The 26,288-nt window shown below is 34.4% G+C and overlaps 1 protein-coding gene across 1 annotated transcript; it reads right to left on the bottom strand.

Annotated features, from left to right (window-relative positions):
* Positions 1-1,846: 1,846 nt before the first annotated feature.
* Positions 1,847-25,952, bottom strand: Smp_198680 (heat shock protein 70 (hsp70)-interacting protein, putative; the record flags this gene model as incomplete). Its single annotated transcript, XM_018790989.1, has 14 exons — positions 1,847-2,197; positions 4,438-4,559; positions 4,623-4,759; positions 6,049-6,164; positions 7,568-7,754; positions 10,796-11,073; positions 13,038-13,466; positions 18,155-18,317; positions 20,373-20,643; positions 22,026-22,193; positions 23,468-23,687; positions 25,231-25,404; positions 25,447-25,712; positions 25,751-25,952. The coding sequence occupies 14 exons, from the start codon at positions 25,950-25,952 to the stop codon at positions 1,847-1,849; spliced, it is 3,084 nt and encodes a 1,027-aa protein (XP_018645780.1).
* Positions 25,953-26,288: the final 336 nt, after the last annotated feature.

Genomic DNA, 26,288 nt, shown 5'->3' with positions numbered 1-26,288 from the left:
AAACATGCTCCACGTTCTATTCAGGAAGATTTGTGAGTAAGAACAAGTGCCGTTTGCATACTGGAAAGAAGGATAGCTCATCAAGATACCACAGAAAGGAGATCTGAGCAAATGTGAGAATTACAAAGGCATCACACTTCTGTCATTATCAGGAAAAGTCTTCAATAGAGTGTTGCTGAAATAGATTAAAGATTCAGTAGATATCCAGCTTCGTCATCAATAGGCTGGATTCCATAAGGATCGGCCATGCACAAATCAAATCGCGACACTACGGACCATTGTTGAGAAATCAATTGAATGAAGCTCGTCACTATACACCAATTTCATTGACTATGAGAAGATATTTGACAGTGTGGAAGGGATGCCTTCATAGAAACTTCCTCGACATTATGGTGTACCTGAGAAAATCGTCAATATCATAAGGAATTCATACGACGGACTACAGTGCAAAGTGGTGCGTGGTGGACAGCTGGCAGATCCCTTCCAAGTAAGGACCGGAGTCAGACGCGCGTGCCTACTCCCCCCTTCCTTTTTCTTATGGTAGTCGACTGGAAACAATGGACATCTCAGAATCAATTAGAACATTTAGACTTCGCAGATGACCTGGCCCTTCTGCCCCATACACACCAACAAATGCATATGAAGATAACTAGTGTAGCAACAGCCTCTGAATCAGTAGGCCTCAACATACGCAATAGAAAAAGTAAGATCCTCAAATACATTACGGAGAACACCAACCCAATCACACTTGATGGAGAAACCCTGGAAGATGTGGAATCCTCCACGTACCCGAGAAGCACCATCGATGAACAAGTAGGATCATATGCGGACTTAAAGAGGATGGTTGACAAAGCAAGGGTCGCATTCCTACAATTGGAGAACATATGGAACTCAAAACAACTGTCAACCAATACGAACGTCAAGATAGTTCTACTGTATGGAGATAAAACTTCGAGAACTACTACAACCATCATGAAAATGGTAGAAGTATTTATAAACACTTGTCTACGTAAGATGCTTAATGTCCATTGGCTGGATACCATCAGCAACAGCCTGTTGTGGTAGATGACAAACCGGCTTTCAGCTGAAGAGGAAATTAGGAAAAGACATTGGAAGTGGATAGGACATACATTGAGGAAATCACCAAACGGCATCCCGAGACAAGCCCTAACTTGGAATCCTGAAGAGAAAGGACAAAGAACACACTGCATTGGGAATCGGAAGCAGATATGAAAAGGATGAATAGCAACTGGAGAGGATTGCCCAGATCAGGGTTGGATGGGGATTGCTAGTGGGTGGCCTATGCTCCCCCACGAGGGGCGACAGGTGTAAGTAAGTTTATGTAGCATATAACAATTTCATGCAGTTTCATGTAGGGATTTATAATGCGGTAGTATAGTTAGCTTACTTGAATGAAAAATTTGACCCTGTCCTATTCACTGAAATCCATCCCATACTGTGAGAGGAGAATACGAATAAGCATCATCAATAAGATAATCAAATAAACTTTGAAATAGTAACATTCGGATGTTTCATTTTGTGGATAAAAGCACAGAAAACAAAAATACCTCATAATTAAGAAAAGTGAGCATTTCTAAAATAACTATTTGTAGGTAAATATAAACAGAAAAATGCTTTTAATGTTAGGCACTATAAGACAAATTATTTTTAAGGCAACATGCGGTGGGTTTTAATCGTTAAATTGGGTAAAATACTAACAAATAAAAGTTTTCATTAAATAAATCAACATGCATAAAAATTAGTAAATAAATTATTTTTTAGAGTACATATTAGAAATGCGCATGTCTGATTTGTTCATTGTTACTTTAACTACTACTCTTTTTTCTCATTGGTTCGGGGTTTTCTGCACAAATCCATGCTCTTTTAAACGTTCTAAAGCTTTTTTAGCACATTCTCTTGTGCCTTCACGATCCTTTTGTTCCAGTTCCCGAATACGTCCATCACTGCATCCGGGATACAAAGGTCTAATATCCGGTAGCACTTGATCCGCTGGATCGATATCTGGCAATAGACTCAAGGATAATAGGACTTCAAACATGTTTGATTTGCAAAAGTATTCACCAAGAGATCGTTCACCATGTAAAATAAAGTTTTGCAAGATATGAGCTGCTCGATGTTGTAACGCGCATGAAAAGTGTCCAGCTAGTGTTTGAATAATTTCAAACCATGAGGATACCTATTTATTTAAAAAAAACAATGGACCGAAATAGTCTACAAGAATCAGGTTTATTAAAATTATCGCACCTATATTTTGTATTGTTTCCGATATGGAGAATATTATTTGGACTCATTAATATTTGTCGACAACATACAGCTTACTCGGGTTTAGATCTAAGAAAAACTTACGATGAGACTATGTACTATCAAGAAAGTGGTGAAATAATATATAGTCGAATTTTCAAGTTATTCACGATTTCTGAGTCTCAATGCAATTGATGTAAGACTGTTCTCTTCAATTCAGTGCCTGAAACAAGCATATCTGGAAAGTTATTAAATATTTAGAAAACATTTGAGGTGAAAAGTAAGCAAACAGTTGTATGCATCTTCCATATTCCAAACTAACAGCAGTGAAGTCCTGTCAGTCAAACTTGCTACAAATTTTGCCTTTGTTGTGGATGGCGTTCATCAACCGGATTCCAAAGTGCTTCATGGTAATGTAGATGTGATAACCTAAAATCACTTGAGAGTCATTGTTAGTTTGTTTGCCATTCACACTCTATCATTCAAAAGAAAGACAATACCAGTGAACCACAAATCTGTACTTACATCCGCGGTAAGCATCAAAACGTTAGTGTATTCAAGTAATTTAATAAATCTCGCTGACAGTAAGTATTGATATTGAAAGTACAAATGAATAAGGTGAACAGGTAGATCATCAATGATGCAACATTATAAAATGAGTGGTGTTTATTTAATTAGATGTGCTAAAAAACTAAAATTGATTACAAGTTTATCCTATAATCGGCCCGGATGTCTTAGCGGTAACACCTTCGACTGTAAAACTGAGTGACACGGGATTGAAGATTACAAGTAAACATTGCTGACGAGCACAATATGGGTGGAAACATAGGTCTGGGGTCTACTATCGACTACCTACCTCCAACCACCACCTTACGTTTCATGTATAGCCTGTTTGATAATATATACGAATTTCAAATGACACGAATGTAAATCGCATTACACAATCGCATCACAATAAGAAATGAACATTTAAACAATAAAGTCATAAATAAAGACGCAGGAGTTCATACACTTAACGGGTGAATAAAGGAAACAAATACTCAGTATCTGGTTGTTCCTATTATGTAGGCAACGTATTAATCGCACTTACCTTTCTTGATCACTGGTGGTTAAGGAGCTTGGCTTTTCGCCACTACATAGCACGTTCGAACCCCGCTTCACATACTTTAGTTTAGGCAACTGAGTAGTATCATTAGCCCACGTATTTAGAGTGTGATTCGCACCAGGTGCATGAGTTAATAATATACACATTATATATAGAGATGTTCGAACCAACATCAGGTATAATTATTTGAAAAAAATTTGGGCATTAGGTAAATGCTGATCGTTATTATTAGAAATTTTTACTCTTCAATGAGTGAAAAAATTTTGTTTTTATTAACGTTTCGCTATTTTAAGCTAATAACTTTAGCAAAGTAATAGCACATAACAGATTTCCAATAATGATGTATGTATATCTAATAGTCTGAAGGAACCTACTGAAATCGCTCGCCTGGGAGATGATCATGATAACATGAAATTATATCCACTATCCTTCTTATATTACTATTTTTACAGGAAGTAGTTTTGGAGATGGAATGTAACTCGTAGTGAAATTCAGGACGAGCGTTTCGTCCTATTCGGTACTCATCAGCTGGATGTACCAGCTACACCTCTGAGTTGGTGTTCACTTCGAGACTGAAACCAAGTACTGTTCGCTTCAAATGCCATCGCTTTGTTCACTTAGCTACTGAGTCCAGATAGCGTTTCATTTGTACAATGGGTATTATTTTTATTTAACTTGAAATGGTTTGGATTATCCTGTTGATGATATTTGTCACTGAAATTTGATCGGCTGACGAGTGCCGAGTAAGATGAAACGCGCGTCTTGGATTCTACTGCTAATCACATTCTATTTATTTTACAATAACTTGTCACAATGATTACATCGAGACAATTCGTACAGAATGCACATGTGCCAACCAAGACTGATCAAATTTCAGTCAAAAATATCAAGAATGAGATAATCCAATGAAGTTAAAATAGCTTTGTTTGCAAGTCTTTAGCAACTATCTTCGTTGAGATGGAGTAATATCATGGATACAAAAACGTTTTAAAAATCTACCCATAAATAAAACATGGTTAGTTCGCAATTTGATTTTGTGAATTAGAACTTTTTCTTTCCGTCAAACTCACATTAGTAATTTTCTTTATAATTCCTGGATCATATGACATACTGGCCAGAGCTCCGGAAGCTGCACGTACAAGAAGTAAATCATCTAATTCTCCACAATATAAAACGAGCAATTTTACACGTTCTGTAGAACATGTAAGATGTAATGACTTCTTAGCTATATCTGTATCATCCAAAGGAATAGTACCACCAGAAGATATAACAAAACTATGAGATTGAGCTAAATTAGCTACACATTCTGTTGCAGCTCTCCTGATCATTGGATGATCTTCAAAAAGACAATGGTCAATCAAAGGTAATCCATGCTCTGCCATGATACGATAACTGAGAAATAAACAAGAAACAATAGGAAATCATTGAAAAAAAATGAATATCAATTAATTTTCGTTGAAGAATTTCTTCCGCATTGTAGAAAATAATTAAAAAGATCATTTTTTCTTTACTTTTGTATCCCAGTGACCCTGAAAACAAATTGAATAGTAGCGAACAATATATCCTATTTTCATAAAACAAAGATTTATTTACCGACGTAGGAAGTGGTATCGTTAATGTTCACAGCTTAGACGTCTTATAGTCGTTCAATGCTCCATGATTTTTTAAAATGCATTCCTTATAGATAAGTTAAGTCTGAGAATACTTGTAAAATAACTAATTTAGTAAATCCCACCGAAAAGTCATCCAGAATATCACTATATTTTGCACTCCAAAGAGTATTGTTTGTGTTTTGTATCCGACTGAATCAAGAATACAGCAATCATAATCATTACTTATGCACCAATCCGATAGCTACCATAAATCCCCGACCATTAACGTATATTTACTTAGTGTTCAATGTATGAGTTAAGAAGGTTAACCTACTTGCTTTTTTCGAATTTTGATATCTAACCTTTCCTTATTCAGATCTTCATGCGAGAAATTGATGTTTTTCTGAGCATACGATAACACAAAATGACTTAAATTCTTATCCGATCTAAAATTTTGAATGCTTATTGTGCACATAAAAAGTAATGTCAGGTCATTTAAGCCTAACAATAATTTTATACTATACAGGTGGTTTGTAGAGGTTGTTGAATTTCATAGCTAGTGCCACAGACGGCTCTTAGTTAACTATGAAATTCAACAAACTCCATAAACCCCATATATGATAATAACAATAATATGCTCCCAAGTGTCTAATTTGGAGAGGTAATTCCAGGAGTTTTAGTGAGAAGCCGTATCCAGTGGAGTTCAACTATGTCAGTTGTGGGACAATTACCCACCAGTGACATTGAAAGATGGCTCAGCAATATCGCAAGTTGATTGAAGTTAGGCACGTAAGCTATCAGATGCCGACTCAGTAGTCTAAAGATTGGACACTCACCATAAGACCTAAAAGCTCAGGGTTTGATTGGCAGAGAAGTAGAGGATGCACACTGCTGAGGGGTTGAATACTATGACGAGACAGCGGTCCAGTGCTTTCTGATTTTCAATGGTTGTTTAACTAAAATCATCCCGTGATGTTGATTATAGAAAAGTACTACTATATCCCTGCTTTATTACGAATAAATAACTATCTATAATGTCAGATGTGTGGAAACCAGCTAGCATCATATATTAAAAGTTCCATTACTTACCGATGTGTATCTCCCAATGAAGCTAGATTTGTTAAAGCCAATAGACCTTCAAAATTTTGTAGTGCATTACAATCTGCATGAATTAAATGAAGCAGTGGGCGAACAAGTTCTAAAGACTGGAAATGATATACAAAACGGAACGAAGAGACACCAGACATGAATCTCTTTAAGATTACATGTAACTTTCATACTACTCAAATGAATTGTAGTGAGATACAATATTTAAATATAAAAACACGTGTTATGTGGTCGAATATAGTCAACAGGAAACCCTGATTAACTTGGGTTTCATGCTCGTTTGTAGTCGTTGGCAAGGTGTACCAGCAATCTTGAGAGAATCAATATTCCCCCAGTAAGGTTAAAATTAGCATCACCCGATTTGAAAGAATGAGAAGTCTTCATTGAGAATTCGGAGCTCAAAAGTGCGTTCAAGTTTGAGTATGGTTAAGCGTGTGTAGATGAAACGTTAAAATTGATATGTGTATTTATACATAAAAAGCTTTATCGGATACATATTTTAGTTATGATAATTATTTTCTAAAAATAAAGTATCCAATTGTCCAGCAGAACGTCTGATTGCTATACTGGATGAATTATTTTCGGTACAGTATACTGCTTCTATCTTGTAGATAACTGGATAGAATATCAGTGAACATACTAATTCCAACTAATTAAACTTTAAACTATTACATATTCAAAATGAGTAATTATGTTTGGAAATACTTTACATCAGTTATAAAATGTTCCCATTCAAAGTTACTTCATTAATAGTAGTGTGTATCTGCTACTACATAAGGGATTAAGCCAAGGAACTTGACGTTTTGCAGAGATCATAATACTTTTAGAACTCATCCACGACTTAATTGTTCACATATTCACCATCAATTAATTCAAAATTATAAACGTGATTCCCAACTTTAGGAAATAAACATGATTAAGTAATATAAATAAACAGTTTTAAAAATTCCCATAGTGTGAATTAAAACATTACATATAAGCAAACAATACTGTTTTCGATTAGATCCTCATCAGGCTTCACTCTAATATACAGCAATATTTATTTGCATATACGAAATTATTAAAACAATCAAGGAAGTTTATGAGTCAACGATAACAGTGGAATAGATCACATAAATAAACATGAGTGAAAAGTACAAATCGATAGTGTGGTGACAGGTGTACTGGTTGTGACAAGAATAATAAAGCTTGAATCCATGTTTCATGAAACCATAAGATGACGTAATGAGAAGTGTTCAGATGATTGGGCAATGAAGCATATATTTGCAAAAAAGGAGAGTGAAGAGAAATAAAAGAACTAAGAGTATTAAAAAACAATAATAAATAAAATCGTCTATTAAGGCTAATTCGGCTGAGGAAGATATAAAGGTGTTACGAATATGTTGTGAATACAAAAACTTGGATTGTATATTAGAGTAAGACCTGATGAGGATCTAACTGAAAATAATATTGTTTGCTTATATATGTTATTCTAATTAAACAATTAACGATCACTTCATACCTTCTGTCCTGGAAATGTTACACGTGGATCTGCAGTGATAGTCAAACGAGCAAGAGCTTGAGAAGCTAACGTTTTACCTGTATCTGTATTGAAATCACTCTTTGATAATTTAAGAAGAGCTTTCCCAGCACCACTTTGTACAAGTTTACCACGACATTCAACTAATTCGGAACAGGCTAAATAAATGCTTTAAATGAAAAAATAACAAGTAATTAGTGTTAAAAGAAAGAGACACTGTAAAGTTATTGTTGTGTTCTTACGGCCTGGTTTATGTATCAGGTGATACGACCGCCAATCAGAGACACCGACTAATACAACCAGATTAATGACTCATAAGCTTATACGATGTGCCTAGAGTTTTTACTAGTCCTCCAAAATACTAGCTTCTCTCCTAACCCAGCCGGTTTAGTCCAAAACGCTAATATCAGCCTCCGCTGTACGAATCATATATTTCAGACAAACGTGGTTTATGTACAAACAAACCAGACATCATACCATAAAACAGAAAATAACAATCATACAAGATAAAGCCAAAAAGTGGCTGTGATTGTGAGAGAGTGTCACTAATAAATTGGGAATATCTTAATCGCAAATCGTAAAACAATAATCAATAGGTCAAATAAAAGCCCATAATAAAAAGAATATGAATATACATATAATATAATTACTTAATAGTTATAAATTAGAATAGTCCTCAAATAGATCCTAGAAGTTACTATTCTCCTATTCTTCGACCGGATATAACAGTTATAGATTAACTTTTTTAAAATATGCTGACTTGATAGTTAATATCCGATAGTCAAAACAGAGGACGGTAATTTTCTGATTGGTTTAAGACACAATAATAAAATTGACTTCATTATCAGTTACCTCAACTCTATATAATGAAAAAAACTGAGATGCTTTAACAAACAAAGCGAATTTACAGAAACCACTAACTTTTTACTTAATATGTAGGTAAAAACTTTATACTGTTAACTACATGGAGAATGATTGAAAATCGCACGTTTCATAACATTAAAGCCATTTTAATTATAGATCATTTTGTATGAGAAATTTCACGACTAACTACATAAATATCCGTGAGTCAATTAATTAGGTTGCTTTGTGATTGCTTGTAATCGTATAATAAAATTTTATATATTTATGATGTGTTGCGTAAAAACCAGACATGTTACATGATGCCTGGATGTTGCATAGTGAGATCCATGAATGGATAGTCTATTCTGAGTGAGTAAATTACTTACCTATAACTAATATCATCTTCTACATATCGTTATTTTGGTCACCATCAGGTTTTCTGGTACGGTCGAGGGTGGGGAGAGTCATCCCTCTCTCGAAATGCTCTTACATGGCCATGCGTATACAGTCACTGTCAGGGAAGTCCTACTCACTGTCTTCTCGCGGTGAGGGTGTTGTTTGCGAAATTGAGGGGACGAAAAACGAATGTCCGGCACTCTAACTGGGTTGGTGAATATGGAGGATCCACCTGGAGGAGCTTGAAAACCCTGATTCCAAACCATTGGTGCACATGGACTCCAGGATCCTGAGGGAATAAATGGCGTATGAACCAATTATTGGTCACCAGCTACCAGGGGACTGGATCTCCTGATCTTGCTTCACTGCCTTGTGGATCAAACCTTTAGGTCGAAGGCTCCGGGTGTGGTTTCTTAAGAAAACCACCTGCTTCGGTCTGGACACCCGGTTAGTATCACAGCCCACACACAAATCAAGTGACTTGTGTGGCGCATATTTATTCGGTTTCCCTTTGTACCAATATTTGTGTTCAAATAAATAAATAATATTTGGCCAGTTAAATCACTGACAAATATACATGTGAGTTTTAAGCATTATTATCCGGCTTTAGATACTCAGGCTACGAATGTGATTTTGCTGTTCTCCCTTTAAGTGAACGAGTTAGTCAAGCGTCGAAAACGCGTAGAGTAATTAAACCAGACAACAGACAATAAAACTTTGCTTCAGTATCAACGGAAGACTTAAGAGATATAGATAAAATAATTATGATAAATAAATGATAATAGGCAAAGGATCATTCGGACTTCTCATTCGCGAGAATTCTGTGGTCAGTAAGGTAGGAAAAGACGCAGAGAAGGGGAATTAATAATATCTATTGAAGTGAAGGTTTAAACAAAGCTTAAGAGGAACGAATGAAAAGTACTGGATGATAATATGTTTAAGATTTATGGAAAAATAAAGAATGAATACGTATGTGCCAATACGACTGATTCCAGGGGATGATGTCCAACGTCTCCAAATATAAACTATGACTTTTTCGCAAGTTGTAATAGGAAATTTAAATCACCTAAAAATACTCATACAGATGAACTCCATCGGGATCTTTTAGTTATCCTTCAATCTACGCATTTGTTAGCCATCAAAAATGAGTCAGAGTAGTTACTGATTAAACACACGTAGTAGATGTCTCGACTATCAACATCCATGAATATTTACAGCCTATAAAATCAAGTCAGTAGTTCCGTCATACATTTTTGAAGTGAAAACAGATTAATTCTATTACCTCTCAGAATTGTTAAATCACCTGCCTAAATAGGTAAATCCACACCCTTCAAATATATTAAGTTTAAGGAACACTGATAGTTGTAGACAACAATCTTGTTCAGGTCCACAGAATCATAAAAGTTGTAAATGTAAAGGTATTTTAAGTGCAAAACAAAAACAAAGTATTTTCAGATATTAGTCCACTGCGAACTTATCAATAAAATGTTTAGGATAGATTTATCACGCAGTCGGACAGTTATTATCAACGTAAGGTCTGACACAAAAGTACATTAGCCCACATTCCTATAACACATAGGCAAAAAAGGTTAAATTAAGAAAATAAATCTCAAGAGTCAAAATACTTGTAATATTAAGGACCAGTGACCGATATATTTTTATTTTCGGAATACCTATGGTAAGATTACAGTATTCCTAAATATTACAATGAATAATTTAAATATAGCAATATAGGAAAAGAAATAAAGTTGCTGAAATGTATGATAGATGTCCTTAAACTTTAAATTCTATGCTAGGAATAAACGAAGTTTCGTCTAGAGCAGCCATGAGTCTAAACTATAGAGGATCTTTTCAATATAATGAAACACGAGATTTTACTGTTAGGTGTTTAGAAGGGATTACATGAGTGTGTGTATAGCTGTCTCAAAATAAAGAGGAAACATCCAACATTTCATGAACTAACTAACTTACCGAGAAATCAGTTCGGACAAACCCTGATTTGATCCGACCAAAGTAGTAGCTATACGCATTGTCAACTGATATAATGAAGAAGCTAGACCCATATTGATTAATTTTTGACGACGTTTTTGAATATATGCATCTGAATCGTATGGATGATCTTCTGGAATATGTTGTTTAGAAAATTTCGCTAATTCAAGGATTTCTGGTTCAATTTGTTGACGTTCAAAACTATTCGTTAAATGAGCTAAAACACTGCACAAAGCAAATGATGAGTCTTTCTGACAATGCTAAAAATGATTTTAAACAGAATTTAAAAGAGCTGTGTGAATAGAAAGTTCACATAGGATCAAAAGATGGTTCTGTGAAAAAACTAACCATCGTTTCTCTAAAATTATCTAACTGGATACCAGAAGTCATAGTTTTGAAATTCAAGTTAATTGAAAAATATCCCCCCCCCCAAAGACTTTATGTATTATTTATCAGTAATCTTTGAAAATTGAATCAGCTACAGATTAAACAACATTCTTCAACCATCATTATGTATACGTATATCATAACAAAAATGATTCATTGATTAATTAAGTAGTTTGTGTAATTTTGTTCCAACTCAAGACAGCTTTTATTGTAAACTGAAATATATTTCGACATCACTAAAGACCAAGTAGTATCAAAAATATATTTGCTTGTAGTCTGGGATTTCTCAGCAGCCCACATCCACTATCATACATGAAAAATAATCCAGAATATCTAAATTTTACAGGGCGACTGACCTTATTCATCCACTGGGTTGTAATGATATGACTGAAACCTTTGTCAAAAATAGGATACATTTCCAAGAATTAATAAAATATAAACAAATCGATCGTTGAATAGTAGATGAGCAACATACATCTCTATTTTTAAGCAGGAAACCGTGCCTAGTAGCATCAATGAACGTGGATGTTTCAAACGACGTTGATCGATAGTTGCGGTGAATTTTAAATGACTGAATTGCGAAACTGAGATCATCGTATTTCAACTTGATAGGATAAAGAGTACTGTGCTCATTACGAGAACTGAACTTTTTTCCAGATTCAATAATCATGAGCTGGGACAATCAGATATATCAGCTCAAGGCCAAGTGATAAATGATAGATGTTGACAGGTGCATGCTATTAACCAAGGTTTGACTTGATTTCCTGAGGGGAATAGACAAATATCATTGGCGAAAAACTGATCCAAGTTTCTGAGAGACACATCGATATTAATGAATGAGTTTGCATTTATATGTAGATTCGAGTTAGTCAATAATAATTCCCTACTCATTCTTAGTTTTCTCTCCCAAGTAGCTGGTCGAGCTTGCTCATAGGAAGCGTAAATTGCGGCAGTAGAGTTGAACGACCGCCTAACACAAAAAGTACCCTGTAATTTAGTAGGTGCATAAGGTTTCTTTAACTACTCATTATGCATCCAACAAATGGAATAAATCGTAAAGTTATTTTACACGATATAGTAATTTATAAAAAAAAACTTGAGAATATCAGCAATATATTTGAACGAAATAAGTCGTTTTTCAAACAACACTTGCTGAACAGAGTAAAATATCAATGAACTTAAAATTGTCACGAAGACTATACATGAAGTCACAAATCTGGTTTTCCTTTTATTATACAACTAAACTGAATTATTTCAGTACCCGTGAGCTTCAAAACTAACAACCTTGCTCATGAATGGTTAATTAGAGGTTAAGACAACAAACAATTACCTTTATCAAGTGTAATGTTTTATTCACAGTCCCAATCATTAATTTTTACATGACTTAATAAACTAAAAAAGAGTCTAGTTATTTACGAATGGGAACGTAACAACATTATCTGATATGAATATGATCAAGAATTAAGCCTGATAGGCATTAATCCTATTGGAGAGTAAATGACCTATTGTTAGTTGTCTTCCAATCGTTTATTTATTGAATGATATCTAATCAAATTTATTTTTGTGTTTAATATTTTTCATTCAAGCGAGTAATTTTGTTGTAGGATATATTCTCTACTTCTGGCTAATGGTATTGTCTTTTAATATCAGTTCATTCAAGGATTTCAGTTGATAATTCTGTCCCATCACTAAGCCGATTTCAATTAGCAAATCTTAGTGGAGCATCATTATCACCATATAACAAACTAAAACCATGTATATTAAATCCCTTTACAGTGAAAAAAACAAGTTGAAAACTACAACAATTTGTAAAACAATAGGTGGAAGTATAACATACTTCAGCGAAACTTAATAAAGCTGACACTAATTCACCATCGTTAATTATTTCCTCTTTAACATCTGCATTCATTGTTATATAAGCCATACCTTCAACAGCCCAATGAGCAGAATCTAAATCATCAAAATGAATAGTACTAGTAGTAGAACCATTTACAGGTTTGTTATCCTTTTTGTTCTCCACTGGTTGACTAGCTGATACTTCTTCAATTTGAATTTCATCATCATTCTCATCTACAACAACTTCTCCTTCAGAATTAAAATGAACATCGGCTGATTTATTCGCAGCAATATCATCTACATCAGGATCTGGTTGTCGTTTACCCAATAATAGCCGACGACATGCTTTGAGAAGAAGTACATTGGAACCTTCTGTGAGACTTTTCACACTAGCATCTGTACCACCAGCTGCACCAAGTTTACATAAAGCCTAAAATAATAATATGTAACCAGTATTAAAATCTGAAATGAGTGATAAGCACAAAAACAAGTATATTAGATGATATTTATAAATATTTTTTAATCAGTAATATGATGGATGAAAATCAAAAACTTCCTACGTAGTTGGAGTTAGTCGAGAGAAAACCCTGGACATACGCTTCGTACTAGTTGACACTCGTCACCAAGACATATCTTCAATTTGATTAGCGCCAAAAAGCTCAGTGGGAACATCTCAGACCACCAAGCTGGATGGTGCGGGGTTGAACACACCAAAGGGTACTAGGTCCCTCGTGATTACAGGCTTCCCTTCATCAGGAGTACCAAGTGACAGGTAACTTAAATTGAGGCTGCTTACCTTCAGGTACAAATCGCCGGCGATGTTAAGTAACAGATTAGTGGCTACACTGTGACACGATCGACAGATTTTGGTTATATTAAAGGATTGGATAAACGTGACGTTGAGAGCTATTCAGTGATCAGTCAATTGTATGAATCAAGTCTCGTAAGTGGCTTACGAAACCGTATGGTAATGTTTTAGATAGATTCTAGCCATGTTTGTTCTAGATTCTGATATTTTGTCTATAAGTATATTATTTGACTAGGAAAGAAATATTTTCCGCTAATCAATTGCGTTGTCTTACGATATCTGTTTATTTGACAGACTACACCACTAATTCATTATTGCGAGCAGTTATCAATCGGCTATGTAGTATCATTGTGAACCATCTATTTATAAGCAGTCTATTAATCAGTTTAACAACCTAAACGAGCTCATCATTGAAATTTAAAACTAACCGAAATAAAAACAACATGTTGGTTTTAGCCGGATAGAGTCCTGACTATATTATGCTTTGGACATGCTTCAATAAGAGTATGCCAATTTGTCCATTTCCAACTAATCAACGCTAGCAGATGAATCTAGGTACTGAAAGTTTTTGTTGTGAATTCTACATATATTGTAATATTTTACTACTCTGTTTTTGTTAATGGAATCATTAGAATACATATTGTTGGACTACAATTCTTGTTCTGATTTCAGAAAATTTGGGTGAAGTATTTTAGTCACGAAATACTAGACAGTAGAGAACTAGTTAATTAAAAGAAATTATACATTTCTCAATAAGAACACATCAACACACATTATAACTACGATTTTCTGAATCAGAGACTGTGGAAATGCAGTTCATCGAGATAAGCAATTAACTGAATAGTTGGACATGAGGTAAATGAGAAAATTTGAAAAATATCCCATATTTTCATGTTACATACTTATCAATATATGGAAATTAGATCCATCAAAAGTGAAAAGCAACTGGTAAACAAATAAGATTGGTTTAACAAAGACTTTTACTTTCAAGCGAAATTATTCTTATAGCTGTATAATAACAAGCTCAATTATTGAACAGCTTACAAACACGGATCATTTGATCAAAACAGACACATCTACCTAAGTCAAAGTGAAAAGAAAACTATGCAAACTGGTGATATTCTGTCTTCGCTGCATTCATGAAGCTTTTGCCAGAACTATGTGTACAAAAAGACTACCATATTCGTAACCCTCAGTTTCCCATAGCCACCCTCTCTCCCCGTTCCTCATCTATTCTTCTGACCTTGCTTTTATCCCCCCCCCCCCAACTGTTTTTCTATGCCTTTTTGAATCTATTTCACATCAATTTCAAAATTCCACTTGTTTTACTACGCAATCCATTCTACCAATTTATATTTTAAGACAATCTTGATAAATATTCAACCTCTTAAGATGTACACTTTTAGTCCTTTTACACCTAATTACATCGTACTGTGGTGTGAGTTACTCATATCCACATAAGTAGTATATAACGATGGTCAAGCGCAGAATGTATGTCAGTTGAAGACCGATAAGGAGAGAACGGGAACGAAACGCAATTGGTATGAAAATGCATGAACAATGAAATCTGAGACAATCGACTGATATTTGCAAAAGCAACAGTCAAGTTTGAGACGATGGATTGTTATTTTGCAAATTAACTATTTACTATATGATGAGTCCCAAATAGGACGAAACGGGAGTTCTGGATTCCACTGCTAGCCACTATCCATTTCTGCTTATAATGTTTGTGAATTAAGGCTATATCGAGGCAATACGCACAGTATGGACATATGCCAATAAGAGGCTGATCAATTGCAGTCCTAAACATCAATGGGAAGATTCAAACAAACAATACCAAGTGAATTTATTCGCTATATGGTTCTCAGATTTTGGTGAGAAATTCTGTAATTTTGTGCCCAAATACATTCGATTGACCCCACTCGTGTTCTTGTTCACTAAAGTACTATCTCATTAGTTTTTTTCACTATATTGTAGCTATTATCAACAAACATATTATTTGATTATCATAATGTAAAAACAGTATACATTCGCGATTGTACAGCTATGAGAATGAGTTCGCAGAAAAGAGTTTATTCCTGTTATCTCAATGGATGTTTTCCATTTGTTTAACAATCATCAAAAATTTGTAACGAATATAACCTATAAATTAAACCAATTTACACAAAACTCCTTCAAATAAAACTATAGTAGTAAACTCACTAGTAACTTCAAGATTTTTCGGAATTTTTAGTGAGATATTGTGATTGTTGAAGTTCAAGTATGTAAGGAGTGGCACAGCTTATTACTAACGGCATTGTAAAATCGTTAGACTGTTTTGTGAATTGATCGAAGTGGGTATTGTATCATCGAACCCTAATCTGATAGTTTTGGTGATGAAAGGTTTACCGTGAGATCTGAAAGTCATGGGTTCGATTCCCGGTGAGGTCATAGGTGTGCACCGCCAAAGAGTATCATACCAGAACGGAATAGCTTTTTAGTGCTCTCTGGTTTTTAATGGCACCCCAAATGACGATCAATCTGTGATGAATACAACTTGGAAAATAAACTAATCTCCACAAAATCCATTCAACTAAAGAACTTATTTGTAAAAATAAAATGTTAAAATTGTTTGTAAAAATAACTTACAACAAGTGCGCGAATTCTAGTACCATCATTTTCACTTTTGTATAATGATTGTAATAAAGGAACAGCTTTAGAAATTATACTTAAACATTGTTGTTTCTTATGTGTAGCAATTACAATTGTATCTAATGCAATTGTCTAAAAAGTAATGCATAAATACACAAAAACTCATTGAGAAAGGATTAAATAGAGGAAGCAAGCATGACAAAAAGGTGATAATTTAACGCAAGAGAGAGAGATGAGCATGATTACAAATTGGATGATACGGTGATGGCATCCTTTTATATTTATTCAGTACAAATATCATATTTAAAAAATGTCCTTTGATGTGTCCTTCGGCTTAAAATCCACATTCAGTAGTAATTAAAATCACAATATCTATTTATTTATGTATAGGTTAACAAGAAGGAACATAAGTTTTCATTTACACAGATGAGTGCGATCATGAATCTACCCCGTTCATTAAGTAATTACTTTGGCATGTTGTGAATAAGACATTGTAAAACCAGTTGAATAGACTAAATTAGTTAGATAAGCATATGTCAAACACAATTCGTTATTTAGTCATAAGGTTTAGATAGACAAAAACATTAAACTGAATATTTGAGGGCAATCATACGACAACAGCTTCCAATAGCCATTAACTAAAAACAATATGCTCTCAGTCAGAAGACGCAAGCTTATGAGTCTATAGGGAAGTAAACTAGTTATGAATTTGATCTGAATGCTAGTAACATAGTTAGGACTAAACTGCTTCAAGAAAGTTTCGTAAGTTTGGATCATCAGATCCAGATTAAATAAAACTATCAATTTACTATTTGGTTGATGTAACCTTTCATCCGCCAAGTCGCAGTAAACTGGTCATTTTACCTTGGTCTGTTCTGAGCACTGACTGCTGACGCTGGGACTTTATCATCTTGAATGTTCGTGAAGCTAACTATGACTTACTGCATAATCAATTATTTATATACATTAAAATAAGTAAATTCCGAGAAATCAAGATACTCCTTTAACCTCGGCTATGCTATTCCGATGAATCTAACACAATATGACAAAACTGGCAACAACGATCAATAATCAGTAAATACAAGGGGAAATTAACGTGGTTCATTTAGATGAATATAGTTTATTCTTCTTTTAAACCGAATAACGAAAACTATTCAGTCGCTTCCAATAGTAATTCTAGGTTGATTAACAGTGCATATAAATGATTTTATTTCTGTCAAATAACCATATTTCACAGTCACAGGTCAGTGTCATTGTCAAACATTTCCGAAACTCAATGAAACATAAAATGCTAATTCGGAGCAACCGTACTCGTTATTCATATTGTTTAGTACAGTTTGTATTCATTAATATTGTATCAATTCACATGGGTCATACAGATAAACTATGAAATAGACAATCAAGATCAAATAAATTGTCATTTTAATAATTGTAAATAATAATGAATTATAACCGATGGAAATCCTTTACGTTGGACCTTAAATTTTAAAGCTATCTTTTTTGTTCAGTGCATTCATTCTCTGTTGTTTGTGACTAATCTTTTTCTACCATCACTGATATTGTTGGCACTCATGCTTATACTCTCTTGCATTTCTCCTGACAACGCGACAACTCGAACTGATGAATCTGTGTGCTAGGATTACGTTGCTTATGATTATGACCACAATGAAACAACTTACCTGATAAAGTTTATTCTCACATTGTGTAAGAAGTAATAGACCATCGAAAACCCCTTCTTGAGAAATTATTCCTGATCCAACTTCATAAGGTCCGAGAAATAATGTACCAATAACTGAGGCAGCCTCAACCTTACTTTCTATATAGTTATCAGCGAATAATTCACTAGAATAGAAACATTTTTCTTAACAAAGTTACAGACATCAGTAAAAATACAAGCAATCAAACCACAGCTAATATAAATTAAAAGTTTTGCAAATAAGACATTAGTTAATTAGCGGATAAATGACTGGTCAATGAGTGGTGATTAATATCATGTTTGTTTAATCTTTTAGTGCTGACCGAATTCTATAAATCAGGCTGCAATATGGCAACCAGTCTGAATGACTCGATATCATATCCACTAACACCAAGCTAAAAAAAATATGACACTGATCACTATTCAGTGATCAATCAGTTGTTAATTTCTCAGTCTTACAGGAGGTCACTGAGGCTCTAATAGCTTAGTGATAGTGCCTTAGACTGTGAAGCTAAGTGACGGGTTTCAGATCCCACAAAAAGTATAAGTTCCCTTCAGATCGCAGGTATGTCCTACAGGTAACTGTCAACTATCATGGAACTCAATCCCAAGAGTTTTCTATCGACTACCTTCAACTGTCTAACATCAATTAATACAACTCGATTTACTAAGTATGTGTTTAACTATTCGGCTTTTAGAAGTACACTTTATGCGTAGAGGTTACTGATATTACTACTAGGCTGTCCAAACCGAGGTAAATTTAACGGGACTCGAACTTTAGTATAAAAACAATGAAATTAAAACTCAAGTTAAAGATGAATTATGATTGTTAGTTACTTAATAGTTTGGAAAATACACGAAGGGATGTAAATAGATAATAGTCTTATTTTTATTCAAGACATTTAAAAAAGACCAATATCTACTTTTTTAACAAGGCTACCTTCATATCGAAGCTTTGATATTACAGGGAACTAAAAAGTGATGTTCAAATGAACGTAGAGCTTTCACAGTGGTTGGTAATGTTTCATAACTTACACAAAACCTCTAGTATACCAAATACTTAACACTGATAAAAATCAAAACGAGAAAAAACGTATACTGTGAATGACTTAATTTAGCATTCTCACTAAAAATTATTGTGATCATGATCTGGATATTTTACTTTCCATTTAATTTCTTAACACTGAATAGTTGACCAAAACCTTAGGAGTTTCACATCATTCTGTACACATTCACAGCATCACATATTAATTATACTGTTATAAAGGTAGGATACTTGTTATAACGCTAGGGTTTCTTGTTATAACAGTCCTTTTACCTTTTACACGTATGTGGGACGTTAATCTACCTTAGACGAATATCTACACTAGATTCCCTCCCAGTGTTTATTCTACAGGACTTCAACACAACTCAGATCAAGAACACGAGATTAGCCTGACTAGAACGTCAATATATTTCCACACCAAAATCCGACACAATCCAACAACAAGAACAGTAAATCAATAATAATAATAATAATAATAATAAGGATAGGGAGATATATAACACCTGTAACCCTATCTAATGTCTGACTCAGAAAAACAACCAATCATTATCATTCTCGCCCACACACCATATACATTCAGTAGTTCTTGTATTTCTACTATGTTTTTAAGCGCGCATCCAAAAAAGTTATACGAGGTAAACTTATTTTGTAAGCATTCTATTTTACTTTCATGCTTAAAATTTTCCACTTGATGAAATTTTCACTCGCACTCGCGCAATACCGAAAGTCCTTGGTTGGAGTCGCACGTGCGGGGTCGTGGATGCACACTGCCGAGGAGTTCCATACTAGGATGAAACGGCCGTCCAGTGCCTCCAGGTTTCTAATGTTTGTTTAACATTGGTCGGTTCATGATTTCAATGAAAAAAAAATTGAATAAAGTTAGAAATTCAGACCACTAGATATCAAGTTAATAGTTCGAAGGCAATGCACTGGTTGCCAGATATGAAAATTATGCATTCAACCTCTGCTGACGTTGTGAGTCCTGATGGTTTCATACTAGGAAGAAACAATTATTCGATGAGCGCTAGTTTCCAATGATTTCTCATTTGATGATATTAATTTATAACATTATATATCAACTCAAACAAACTTCCCATTTAGATAAAAATGTTAGATACATAATTAATTCATAAAAATAATGAATAGTTTTACTTACATGATAAAATCTTTGCATATTTTAGTGTATTCATCTCGACTTTTGTCTGAAGTTAAATCATCCCATATCTTAGCTAATAAACAAGCTACAGTCATACGTGTATCACTTGTAGTGGCTAAACGAATTCCATCTGGTGAATTTTGACATGATGTTTCATGTTTATTAGAAATTAGTTCATTATTTCTATGTTTATTAATACGAGATGAACGCCAATTTTTTAATGAAGTTATTCCACTTGCACAAGCTACCTCTAGTAAAGAATCGATAACACCTTGAAACAAAAAATGAAGAGAAAAATTCTATATACAAATGCATAAAGTTACTTTATATAGAACGCTTCGTGAACTATTCAAAAGTATAAAGAATCATATGGATAAGTGATATCATTAAATGATTTATTAAAAAGTGAAATTCTTTATTCAAGACTTTCCTTTTCACAAAGAAAAGTGATATGAAATCCATATAGGTTAAACTTGACAACTGTAAAGTTTAAACGTTGACGAAGAGGCTTAGACAAGGTTATGAAAAGCTTAGCTGCTGATTTATGCTGTAGAAAACACAATAGTATTGCTAATCTTGGAGTTCGATTTCAAAATTATGTTTTATATGCGCTCATCTAGGCAAATTATAGCACACTCATGCAATCTAACTAATGTTGGTGTTTTGTTAAGAGATAAATTAAAGTATGGACAAACAAGCCGAATTCCTATCAAGTCATCCATACACATACAGTTGAATAGATTTCATTAAACGAGCCGGTAAATGGGAAACGTAAGTGGATCACGAGGCCCTGAATGGTGGTCCCATATATTATACTGCTTTACATGACTTCAGATATGTTCTAGAATCAAACGAACTAGTTAGATTATGAGGCTTTGCCTTTGATCAGAAAGATTATAAGGAATAGTAACGTTGTCTTCCTACATGTTACCTGTGTCGTTTCATTTCTTTCATTCTCTGAAGTGACATTACACTGTTTTATGTTGCATCTCTTGATGTACAATGTTTGTGCTGAATGAATCGTAAAAACAAACCAATAGTAAATAGCATCAACAACATCGGAGAAGTCAGTTATTTGAGGATAGGATACGTGTCCGTGAATTAGTAGAACATTTGCGTTTCAGTGTTTACTATGTGTGTAATATCTGTCACTTTTCTGTTCCTTTATAGTAAGTGATTTCTGTATATAAGAGAACAATTCCCACTGGGGATCTCATTTCAAACTCTATCTTTAACTTTATTTGCTTCTTTCATTTGCTAATTTCGGATGTGCTACAGTAGGGTGTTCACACAAGGCACATACAAATAGTAATCGATAATCAATACGAAGTCCTCAGTGAAAATTGTACACCAGCACTAACACACTAAATGAACGGAAAAATGATTGAAAATACTTGATATAGCACTTTTATTAAATATTGTAGAAGGATGGTTATCCTCACATGTTATTTGCTTATTAGGATATTACTTTTCAGTACTGACCTTTCTGTACTGAAACAATAATTTAAACATTTTTGACAGAGATAAACTTTCTAATCAGGAGAAACCATATTTTAACTAAGAAATACTGCTTTTTAACCACTGTTATATAAGGTCAATTTAAGGTGAAATATTATGAAAAACAACCAAATGAAAGTATTCAGAAGTACATACCTTCTATTTTAAAAATTTTCTGTGACCATCCAATACCTTTATCAGATGGAACATATCTAACCAATATTTCCAAAATATAGTCTCGAGTTTTTGGGCATAACCGATAGCTATTTACAGATCGAAGAAGACTTGTTAAAATTTCTTCTACTGGCTTTTCAACTGTAGAATCTGTAAAATGTAAACATATTGTTAAACTGAAAATGTGAATGATTCCAAGTTGTTATTTATATATACTGTCTAGATTATTGAGAATGAAGGCCAGATATATTACAACTGAGCCAACTTAACCTCTAAACCACTGAGTTGGCGTCCAACAGTGTTAATGTCCAACTCCAATCAACCCACGATATTGCGCAACCATTCTTTACTGTCCTCGGTGGATGGCTGCCTCACAACCGACATGGTTTAGCTCCACTGGTCACGGCTTCTCGATTGAACTCTGGAAATTTCCTAATCATTAATGGGTACGTGGCTATAGAAGTTCAAGTTAGATCGGCTCAGGGTTTCAATGAAAAACAGTTATCATTATTATTATAACCAAATCTAGACCAACAACATGCGCTTATCTCTTAGCTTATGTTTAAAAGAGAAAAAAGTATTCCGAAATAGCCTGCCCATGTTTATTGTTAGCATTTCTAGAGGTCATTGGAACAATTAGACATTCAGCTGGCGAGTCCCAGATAAGACAAAACACAAGACCCAGATTTCACTGTTTATCTGTTCACTAAACACAGAGTTAAACACAGGTTTAGTTAGTTTTTTCAATCCCGTTATAAAAATATTTTCACTCGAAAATATTTCTGAATCGAACGGAAGTGGTATGTAAAGGTTAAGTTAAAGAAAACAATACAATTTTTTAGATAACCGAAATTTTTAAGACTTGGAATGAAAGCTTCAGTAATTCTCCAACTTCGCCTACTTAAACTAATTAATAGATTATCCAAGAGTTACATGATGATAAAAATCTATCCACAAGAAATACGCACCTGATAGTAAAATACATTAACCGTGTGTCTCATTTAAAAACCGACCGACAAAAACTGTTGAATGTAAACAGAACATTTGTTGGTTTTTACCAAGAAAATATACCTGCATGATTTAGATTTTTTCTCCAAACCTAGTAACTAAAGACAAGTTTCACTACTAGGTTTTGATTACAGATACTTGATTACCTTGAGAAAAGTAGATAGAGAAAGGTATGAATATGAGGTCTGAAAGTTAGGACCAGAATAGTCAAAATATCGATTAACAAAGATAGAATCAGGTAGTGTACATGAATAGTTTAATGAGTGATTATTAATGTATCGCTGAAACTTTACATTCACTAAACTATCTTATTTGTAACATAGAGTGACGTTCATCTTTCTGTTTAAATCACATAAATATAAAACAGGTAAACATAAAACTACTCTTGTATATTCCTAATTACTAGATCGACTTACCAATTTTGTATTTCGGGTAAGAACATGGTGCTACTTTTTTACTTTCAATCTCCTTACGAACGCTTGCAGCTTCTTTAGCACTATGATAAGCTTTCAATTGAGTAAGTGATTCCAATATAGCATTTAAAAATCGACATCGTTCCAGCGAATGTTCAGGATTACGTGAAAATATCCCGTTTACAAAATACTGTGGTGTAAGTTCATGTAAAACGGTAAGACCCTAAAGTAGAAAATGTTTTGAATCTAAAATAATAACATTATACATACAGTATATATATACATTCTTTTAAGGTGTATTTAATTCTGCCCGTAGACATTTTAGGGTTACAACTGGTCCCAAGCCCGGAAAAGAAGGGTTGTAGGTTAGATTAGCGACCACCTCATAGAAAAAGAACCTTGCTAAACGAACGCTTTCATTTTATTTCATTTGAACACATAAACATTGGTACAACTGGACACCAAATATATATGCGCCACACAATAACAATGAGGCCAGTAGCAGTTATCATTGATATGTGTGAGGGCTAGGATACTGCCCGGGTACCCAGACCGAAGCAGGTGGTTTTCTAAAGGGGCCGCACCCCGAGCCTTTGACCTTGTTATATCCCGATGAGAATAATGAATGGTAGCTGTTGTGATCTATTTCTGAACTAATTCTACATATTTTTATTGTATAGTTTTTAATCAACTAAACTATTTATATTCATGTTTCTCTTATTATAAGTTTTATTTTGACCTACAGACTATTATTATACGATTTGCCATTCTTGAGTTATGTCCAGTCTATCAATTACTATCTCCCACATTCACAGCCACATTCGGCTAAATTTTGTACAGATGTTATTTTTTTATTTTGACACGATTTGGTCTGTTTACTTTGTATATAAACTTACTATGTCTGGAATACATTATTCATATTGTGGAGGCTGAGATTGGTGTTTTGAGGTCAACAGAAAGGGCTAGGCGGGAAGAACCAATAAGGAATCTAGACTTCTCGTATGTGTTTTATGCGTCATTGGTCTGATTGATAAATCACTGCTGCCTAATTGGCTGTATCATTACGTCGTATACATTAGTAAGGGCATAAGTCCACAAGTCATAACAGACCTGAAGGTCTAATCAACAAGTCAGTGAAGCAATATCAGGAGATCCAGTCCCCTGGTAGCTGGCGACCAATAATTGGTTCATACGCCATTTATTCCCTCAGGATCCTGGAGTCTATGTGCACCATTGGTTTAGAATCAGGGTTTTCCAACTCCTCCAGGTGGATCCTCCATATTCACCAACCCAGTTAGAGTGCCGGACATTCGTTTTTCGTCCCCTCAATTTCGCAAACAACACCCTCACCGCGAGAAGACAGTGAGTAGGACTTCTCTGACAGTGACTGTATACGCATGGCCATGTGAGAGCATCTCGAGAGGAAAAGCGGACTACAGAAGCATTTCAGTTTGACTGCTTTTTCTAGACTACTAAGGGGACGACTCAAATTTAATTTTTGTTTACCGTTTATCGGCTCTTGTATTTGATAATCAACAATAAAAATCGTGTTTCATAAAACTGGTCACACAGATTTACCAAAATATTTTACCGAAATATTTTGAAACACTTTTTAGTGGATCATTAAGAAAATCACGTTATGCAACTAAACTTATCGACGACTAAACGATGATAACCACACAATAAACCTAATGCGTATCCAATAATACCTAGATTTCCAGATATTTACTTATAACCATTAACGTTAAACTAAATGATAAACTCACCCAATCTCGCTCATTTTCCACGATCTGGGCTAACAAACGATGACAAGCAATAGTCAACTTATGATTAGAGTTCCTGCAAACGGAATAGATCTTCGAAAAACTGGGATTTGTCCAGATCATAGAACTTGCAACTTTCGGGTTTTCTTTTATTAGGATAGATAAATTAACTATAGCCTTTAACGGTTAATGACACGATCAGATGAAATTTTAACCTACCTTTTCCAGTTCTTCAGCAGAGCTCGAGTTGTCATTTACGATGGCGAACATCTTCTTTAGTTTCCCTGTAAGGCTTTCAGATTCTGCGACGTACGAAGCGACTGAAGTTTCTAGTTTGTGAGTCAGATCCTGAGCTGCTTTATTCCTAGGGTCAACTAGAATGAGCCTTCTTCCAGTTTCTAGGGCTTCTTTTAACATTCCTTTACCTTCATAAGCTTGTGCACAACGATAGAGTGCCTTCGGATCACCAGGAGAGATACTAAGAGCTAATTGTGATTAGCTAACTATATGAGAGAAAACAAACCTTCCAGGGCAGCCGTCAGGGCGTCACTAAAGTTTCCCAGGTTTAAAAAACATTGGGCTTTATTGCGTTGTAACACCAACTTCATGCTCTTGTCAGAGCCACATAAACCAAGGCATTCGTCATATAAGCCAATAGCTTCTCGGTATAGACCTTTTTTAAAAAGCTCATTAGCTTCAGTTTTTAATTCGATTAGGTTTTTCATATCAGCCTTTGATATGGAATGATAACGAGAAAATGAAGTAGAAATTAACAAAACGTTAGCAAAACACGAACCGAAAGTCCAAAATGTACGTAACTGTCAGAGACAACGAAAGTTTTAAATAAGGAAGCACTTATCTCCATTGTTTCTACTATCCCAGTGCCCATCTGTCTTATCAACTAAGCTAGATATTAAATACAGGATCTACAAGTGACTTAGAATAGTTGCTATTTAGCTGATAAGAGCATGTATATGGAAGGAAAAACGACAAATGACGCATATTAATCCCATTCACAATTTCCACCAGAAGAGAAGCAATTGCAAAAATGGGAACACTTG

Source organism: Schistosoma mansoni (assembly GCF_000237925.1).
Source record: "Schistosoma mansoni, WGS project CABG00000000 data, chromosome W unplaced supercontig 0115, strain Puerto Rico, whole genome shotgun sequence".
Classification (NCBI taxonomy): Eukaryota; Metazoa; Platyhelminthes; class Trematoda; order Strigeidida; family Schistosomatidae; genus Schistosoma; species Schistosoma mansoni.
The sequence above is the reverse complement of the archived record's forward strand: the minus strand, read 5'-3'. Positions and strand labels throughout refer to the sequence as shown.